The 8,816-nt window shown below is 39.8% G+C and overlaps 1 protein-coding gene across 1 annotated transcript in view; it reads left to right on the forward strand.

Annotated features, from left to right (window-relative positions):
* The window catches only part of SLC15A4 (solute carrier family 15 member 4), a 51,395-nt gene extending 43,919 nt beyond the window's left edge, over positions 1-7,476 (forward strand). Inside the window, exons 6-8 of the mRNA XM_083150581.1 lie at positions 1,346-1,501; positions 4,163-4,321; positions 5,591-7,476. Of these exons, the coding sequence (XP_083006707.1) occupies positions 1,346-1,501; positions 4,163-4,321; positions 5,591-5,724 (449 nt within the window). The 3' untranslated portion in view covers positions 5,725-7,476. The remainder of the gene's footprint in view (positions 1-1,345; positions 1,502-4,162; positions 4,322-5,590) is intronic.
* The last annotated feature ends 1,340 nt before the right edge of the window (positions 7,477-8,816 follow it).

Genomic DNA, 8,816 nt, shown 5'->3' on the forward strand with positions numbered 1-8,816 from the left:
GGTGTCCCAGATAAATCCAGTAAACCAGTATAGCTTAGTAACAAGGAAGAGGACACTCACCGTTCTTCTGTATGGATAACAAACTCTTTAATCCATCTTCAGCAATTCAACATAAAGAGTTTGTTATCGATACAGAAGACCGGTGAGTGTCCTCCTCTTTGTTAAGCTATACTGTTATTGGATTTATCTGGGTTTTCGTGCCATGCGATATCACTAGTTAATTTATTCACTGCAGCCTGGCCGCGGATCGGATAGCATCGCACGCAAAATCGCGTGCAATGCGATTTAGCACAACACCCCCAGTATACACGTCTATGCGATGCAATGTGATTTAGCACACCCCCCCACTATCCACGTCACCCCGAAGTGTGGCGTGCAGATGCGGAACGTGTCCTCTCGACCTTTTAATACCCTTACTATCCATGGAGTTGATTTTATAAAGTGTGGCGAGCCTCACGGATTACTTTGCATGTGTTCAGTGTCCCCTCACCACGCTTTGGGCTCGCTGCGCTCTCCACACTTTATAAAATAAACTCCACGCCGACATGGATAGTGGGGGTATGAAAAGGTCGGGAGGATGCGTTCCGCATCCCCTCGCGTGGATCGATGTGATGTGAAAGGGGTTTTAGACTGATTTACAAAGCAACTTGGGTTCTCAAACTTATGGTTCTTAAACTGTAGGTCCTGACCTTCTCAGCGTGGGGTCACAACTCCATGTTGCTGACAATCGGGTTGGTGACTTTTGTAATCCGGTCAGTGATTCAAGGAGTCTAAAAAATCTGTTGAATTGTATGTATGTATATCTTTCTCCTATTATGAACATACCAAAGATCCTCCAGTGATTCCATGTGACAGGTTTTCTTAGCTTATTTACCTCCTAATTACTAGTATAATGTAACCACATTTATTTTGAAATAAGGGAGAGAATTAACTATTTTTTTATTCTCAGCTGCCACTAGATGGCACCCATAGGAGTGATTCAATTGTTGCTCTGTTTGCGGGGAGACACATTCGACCTGCAACTCCTGGGCTGAATAACACAAAAAAAATTTATAATTGTGACAAAAATAGAAATAAAATTTGAATACTTCTCTAATGGCCCATCATCATTATGCTATCATCGTGATAGGGCTGTTTATGTGGAGGCCAGGAGTTGGCGCTCCATCTGCCCTCTTGTTAATATTACCCTGATAGATGGTGACAAACAATGAAACAGGCTCTCGGGCTTACAATCGATAGAGATTCTCATTTTTCACCTTCTATGTCTGTATTTAATCAGAAAATTGTAAGTACACCCTTAATACTAATTCTCCATTTCTTTTCTTTATGTTGAAAATATATATAGGTATTCTTGAAAGTAAAAGGTTGGCGATTGTGGCAGTGGATCAAAAGACCCAGAAAATTGGAAATGTCACATATTATGCTGCTAATCTTGCAATATGGTGGCAGCTGCCTCAGTATCTGCTAATTGGAATTAGTGAAATATTTGCAAGTATAGCAGGTATGTACGGCAGCGGCTTATTTGGAATAACATTTTAGGGGTGCAGTCTGGGGACTCATACAGCGAAGGAAATACAGGCACAGAAGTTGTCATTTAGTTCCAAGCCCCCTAGAAATGCAAGGAAAAAAGTAAATATCCTAAAGGTGCCCATACACTGTGCCTTTTGCCCATGCGGTGTGATATGCGCCTATCGCGACGTCACATAGCACAGAAAGTATGTGCAGCTCGTACTTCTTGTACTAGATCGCATCGCATCTAGTTCAAAACGCATGGAACACATCGCTCAGTGTATGGGCACCTTTAGGACCGCAAATGCGCGGAACACTATGCTGAGCTTAATCTGCCCATGATGTCTCCAGAAAGACCAGTACTCATTTTGGTACAATATGCCTCTATTTTACACTAACTGACATTCCTATGGTGCCCATACACTGCATTTTTCACCCATGCACATCACATCGTACAGTCCAAAAAGTATGTGCTGCAGGTACTTTTTGAACTAGATTGCTTCGTATCTAGTTTAAAACGCACGCTGCTTTAGCACATCGGATGCATTTTGCAATAGATACGATGGATCACATACTTCAAAGAGCCTGGTGCCTATCGCACTGTTTTATAAGCACCATTAGAATTTACACCTGGTTCATTTTACCCATTTATTTATATATAAACTATACAGTATGGACAGTCTTCAAATGTCTGATCATAATACCAACAGAGATTGTAATGACCTTGTATTCGATACATATATTTTATGAAGTTGGACCCCTTTTGCAGATACTGTTTAACAGCTTCCACTTTTATGCAATACATTTTTCTCCATTTTTAGCTTTTGGGAGCAAATGGTTTATTGTCATTTGTTCCCAGACATTACCGGATGCTCATTCCAACCAGCCAGTTTGGAAACCTAATCCTATAATGTGTATCCATCTTTACTGTGGGAATTTGGGCCCATTTATTCTGTAGCGCATTTATTTGCCCTACAGATCATGAGCAGGAACCTCCTATATTGGTCTGTTTTTTACCCAGTTTGTTTTATCACTGTTTTCAGTTGTAAAGCACAATGGAATATGCTGCGCTATATAAGAAACTGTAAATAAATAAGAGTTCAGGTACTGATGTTGGACGAGAAGGCCTGGCTCACAATTTCCATTGCAGTTCATCCCAGAGGTGCTTGAGGTTGGGTCTCTGTGAGCCAGTCTAGTTCTTCCACATCAAACTCAAACATGTCTGTATAGTCCTTGCTTTATGCAATGGTGCAGTCATGTGGGAACAGAAAAGGGCATTTCCCAAACTGTTGCCACAAAGATGGAAGCATGGCATTGTTCAAAATGGCTTGGTATGCAGAATCATTAAGGTGTTCCTTCATAATAAGGGGCCTAACCCAAACCCTAAAAAGCATCCCCGAATCATTGTCGCTCCTTCACCAAACTGCACAGCTGGCATAATGCAGTCAGGCGGGTGATTTCCACCCGGCATTCAGTAAACTCTCCTGTCTGACTCCCAAACAGAAAAGCAGGATTCGTCACTCCACAAAATATATTCCCTCTGCTTCACAGTGAAACGTCTGTGTGCTTTACACCATTGGTTCTCAACCTTGGTCCTCAAGGACCCCCAATAGTTCACGTTTTCCTGGTCTCCACACAGAATCACAAGTGAAGTAATTGGCTCCACCTGTGGATCTTTTTAAATGTGTTCGTGAATGAGTACACCTGTGCACCTGCAGGGTGACCTGGAAAATATGAACTGTTGGGGGTACTTGAGAACCACGGTTGAGAACTACTGCTTTACACCATTCATTTTGACGTTTTCAAATGTAGCCAGTAGCCTCTTTGCAATATTTTATTTAAAATTTATTTTAATATCCTACTTTACCTTCATCTCTGAGTATTTTGTTTGTTTCCTAATTTCATCAAGTCTGTTTCTTCCCTTCAATGATTTCAGCAGTCCTTATCCTGAAAATGTAAGCACTTGACAGACTTGTAACTATATCTCAGGCAGCACTTGATTAAATCACTTCTCTTGTTGCAGTTGTGCAGCATTCCTGATCAGATTACTGGCCATATTAACACTTTCTGAACTGACTTCACAGTGCACGTTTCTAATGCTGTTTTGAGACTGCATTTCCGTAAATGCATGTAAACGTGTTTATTTTTTTGCAGCATAATCTTTTAAAGCTATCCCTGTAATGTGGGTATTTTATTGCTGGCAGATATTTGTTGAAATCTGATGCAGTTTTTGTGCTGTACTGTAATGCAGCCTGCAGGCTGTGACTGGTACTGCAGCATTCATCCTAGGTTATATTTCTTATGTTGCTGAAATGTATTCTCCCATACGTGTATATTGATATTATATATTCCTTTTTATTTGCATTGATTAACTATGCAAGGAAACTCCTTTAAGTGGCTAACATTGGGGTCACTTTGAATGTCCTGTATCCCACGTTAAATTATCTGACCTTATTATATTATAATGATATTTACATTTTTCATTGCATATTTGCAAGTTGTATAATCACCAGGTGTATATGCAAATAAACAAAACACAATAAAACTTATTTTTTTATTATTGCCACTCGCCCAAATTGTGTGAAATGCATAGTGAGGTTTTGTAAAAAGTTTGGGGCTTGTGTACATTAACACTGGTATGTTTTCCTATTAGGATTGGAATTTGCATACTCAGCCGCACCCAAGTCAATGCAGAGTGCTATTATGGGATTATTCTTTTTCTTTTCTGGCATTGGATCATTTGTTGGCTATGGCCTTCTTGCCTTGGTGTCCTTGCCTTCAGTTGGATGGATGAGCAGTCATGAAGATCAAGGTGAGCGCTTGCAGGATAAAAAAGAAAAGGTGTAATAATGTAAAAACCACACAACAGTGTCTCGCTGCAATCTTTTTAAATATCTTAAAGGGGTTTTCCAAACCTCCTCTGTGGAAGGAGTTAGTCGGGGAACCCCATCCGACCAGACACCCACATCCATGCCTCAGTAGTTTCTGATTTAGCAGTGCTGAGTAAGACTCGCACAGCTGCTGTGTATGAAGAGGGCTATGACGGAACACACCTGTTGTCGACAGGAAGCATTGGGGGGAGTGACTTGGGAAGATTTGTCAAAACTTGGAGAGAGATAAAGTACCAGCAAATAAACTCCTTTTTCATATACAGCCTGTAAAATGAGTAAGTATCTAATTGGTTAGTACTTTATCTCTGTCAACTTTATCTCACTCCATGCTTTGATTCTCCCCCTGTATTGGTGGTATCCGTAACCTGCTGAATGAAGAGTAAAGATACCCATAAATTGCAACGAGGTATCACATGCCTCCCTCACATCCGATACCACACCAACTGGCTGCTGGGGAGACCTGACGGACTCCCAGGCGGCAGGATCGCATGTGATCTATCGTATGTGATCCCAGCAAGGGCTGAGGGATCTGACAAATCCTAAGTCCAGCCCTGGCGATCTCTAGCGCCGATCTGATTCACACGGGACCACGCATTGAATTGGAGGTTAGACGCATACGATTTGGCACTTCTCTTCATATATATTAGACCGACTGATGGAAAGTGCCCAAATCTCACTAGTGTATGGATGCACCTTAACAGCAGGGATATTCTGAAGGGCACTATTATCTTAATCTTGTCATAAAATGTATTCGGAGAGGACTGCTTTTATTATGTACATTAGCGATTGCGTGAACTTAAGACCCCTTACATATAAATGCACAGTTGTATATGGCGTTCCTTGCTGCTAATATAGATGTATCTTCTTCAATAGTCTGCTTTGGCCAACAGACTGCCCAGCACATTTTAGTCTGCGTATACAGTATATACTAAAGTGCAGGTTAATAGACATTCCGATGTTGCCCATATTAACTATGCCGATTCTAGCTATTCACTTTTAGAAGTTGCTGTTTAAAAAGTGAACGCTGTGGGAAACCTCTTCACTTCTATACATTTACACACAGATAGATTACAAGAAAGGGACCAAAGAGAATTTTATCATCTTTTACATATATATGTTCTGATTAACGAATTACTGCCATATTACTCAGTTGCTATTATTTAATACTGTTTTTTTTTTTTTTTTTTTAGGTAACATCAACGAATGTCACTTGAACTATTATTTCTTTCTTCTGGCCGCAATTCAGGCGGCAACCCTCCTGTTATTTCTCATCATTTCTGTGAAATATGAGCGCCAGCAGACTAAAGCAAATGGAAAGTTCTAAGAATAAGAGTTTTTTTGTGGAGCATGTGTTGAACGGGCAGCTTAGTTGGGAGAGTGGCAGCAATGGTCTTTACAATCGGTAGGATGCCCATCTGCAATGTACACCGCTCCAAGTGCCCTTTTCAAAGTGGAGACTCTTTTAAAGATCACTTTTGTTGCACTACTCGGAAACTGCAGGACGGTTCTCAACCTAGAGACACGGTTTTACAGATACATGCTGGATGTTGGTATATTCAGTCTTTGACTTGTGGGCTCTGTGATATTAAATGCATAGTTTGTTACAAGATTTCATAGTGGTATACTAAAGGTCATGATGTAGAACGGCTAAACTAAAATTGTGATATGTGAAATTACGTAGTAGGCCTGACTACAATGGGCTGCTTGATGGGCACATTAATGCCTCATATTTTAATGATTATTAACAGCTTTACCTTTTGCTAGTAGAGGTTTATCTGTGCTGTCCTGGTCATTGAAGGGTTTTTTCTGTTTACATATTTGGTTTACTTCTCCTAGTTAAGAAATTGACCATTATATTTCTGTGCATCCACCATATAGAAAATGCACATCTTTACATTGGTATAGGGATTACCAATTCTATGTCCTGGCACCTTGGCATTGCATGTTAAAGTAGAACATCCCATGGTCAACTTGTGCATAAATTCTAGCATGGTTGTACCTGGCTGATCGAGGAGTAGTCTACATGTCATTTATAAGTCTTTCTTTCTTTTTTAATATATAGTGGTGGAGGATTTAATGATCGATCATTAAACACAAATTGCATAAGAGGGAACAATGAGATTTTTTAAATCCATATAATAGTAATATTGGCATAATGTAATACAGAATACGAATTGCCACTCAAGGCACTGTAATCATGCCAGTTTTAAATAAACCTAAAGCCTCACACAGATAATTTTCTGTAATTTGGTATGCCTATTGTCTCCCAACTTGATCATCTTTCCACTACATTATGATCGACCCTGGCCATTTCACTTCACACCTCTCTCTTGTTCGTTCTCTCTCTCTCTCTCTCTCTCTCTCTCTCTCTCTCTCTCTCTCTCTCTCTCTCTCTCTCTCTCTCTCTCTCTCTCTCTCTCAGTGTTCACGTTAGGTTGCAGGGTGCTGCTCAGTGAGGTGGGCAGATTTGCATTTTAGAGGACATAATTTTAGGTTATGTAGCAGTGATGCACAGTCTAAAATATTCCCCTTCAAAATTATAATCTTCTCCTCACTGATCAGCACCTAGAGTGAACACTAAAACAAATTACTTATTGTAATGCATCAATATTTATGGTTATCAATCGTGACCTACACTATTACAGGTGATTCCATGTACTTCTAGCCTCCTTTCACGTTAAACAGCTTTCCTAGTCATGCCATGCCACTGCGTAACTCTATAGAGGTGGATGTATGTGAAAGCAGGTTATAAAAATAAATATGCCAAGCACTGTTAGTTTAAAAATGTCATCCGGTACCAATCTGCTACATTCTCGATTACTTTTACACTAGTGATCTGTCCATTCTGCCAGTGATCATAATCATTTTGACCTTTTCTCACTTGTGCCCTCATGTACAACTCTCTTCTTGATTTTAGTGCTGTACATCAGGGTTTTAGATTAATTTTGACAAATTTTTAATATTTTTTTTGCTAAAGATGGAGATATTTTATTACTAATTTGTACATACAAAACAATGTTTATTGTACTTTTCTTGCCTTTTTGAACCAGTGCCATATATATATATATATATTTTTTTTTTTTTTTGTCCACAAATAAAACTATTTTCTCTTGTGTGTTTTTTTGTTTTTTTTCTTGTGAGGATGTAGTATTGTAAGTTTGTTACACACTAGGGTTGTACACACTAGGGTTGTACTAAACCAATATGTCGGCATGACATATTTGATCCTGGTTAAGTACCAGAATGATGTATGAATGATTGAGCAATTTGTCATTCAGCCATTCATTTACATAGAACGAAGTTTGCTTGGTCGTGCAGTATGACTAGGTGACATCGCTAGGGACTGTGTGTTCCAGCATATTGGGCATATACACTGAGCAGTGTCTTTCCCATTTGGCTAGAAATTACCTACTTTTAACCCCTTCCCGACATTTGACGTATATATACGTCATGGCCGGGATGTACTTCCCGACACATGACGTATATATACGTCATGACTTTAAAGTGCCACCGCGTCCAGAGACGCGGTGACAGAGGGATGATGTCTGCTGTCCCTGACAGCAGACATCCTCCCTCATTGCCCAGGGGGGGCAGCTATGCCCCCCGTCATGGGCGATCGCTGTGATTGGCTGTTCAAACATGAACAGCCAAAAACAGCGTTAAACTGCGTGTTGTGTAAAAATTAGACGCTGCTGCCCCCTAGTGTCCCAAAAAATTAAAGGTTAAAATAATGATTTTTTAATAAAGTATAGATATGGTCTTTGTTAGTTATTAACTATTTTGAGTGGTATGATTATTTGTCTCACAAGCAGAAAATGTAACATTTTGCAAATAGCAAAATGTTCCATTTTTTTACAACATTTTGGTATTTTTCACAAAAAAAAAAATTGTATCGACCAAAATTTACCACTAATTTAAAGTACAATGTGTCACGGGAAAACAATCTCAAAATCACTGGGATAAGTAAAAGCAAAAAAAAGTTATCCCCACTTAAGTGATACATGTCAGATTTGAAAAAAAGGCCTCTGTCAGGAAGGCAAAAACATGCTGCGTCGGGAAGGGGTTAAAATAAAGTTTTTATTTTTTTATTTTGGTGTCAAAAGATCAGGAATTTTATTCTGTGAAGGGGCATGCTATTTTTATTCATGTGCTTATAAGCACATGAATGTATATTTTATTTAATTTTTTTTTTTTTATTTTTTTTACACATAACAGCCAGCAGGGGTCTGGAGCCGAGAGCCGCTCATTAGATATTCATATATTCACTGCACCCGATCATTACATATGCACGATCGGGAGCATTGAATATACATGGTCCCCTTCTGGCTCTGGTTGGGGGGCAGCCCGTGCTGCCTGGCTCCCGGGGAGCCCTCCTCCCCTCCACATACATTCTGGGGCAGGCAGGGAGACTTCAAT

Source organism: Crinia signifera, chromosome 1, assembly GCF_055691185.1.
Source record: "Crinia signifera chromosome 1, ASM5569118v1, whole genome shotgun sequence".
NCBI classification, from domain to species: Eukaryota; Metazoa; Chordata; class Amphibia; order Anura; family Myobatrachidae; genus Crinia; species Crinia signifera.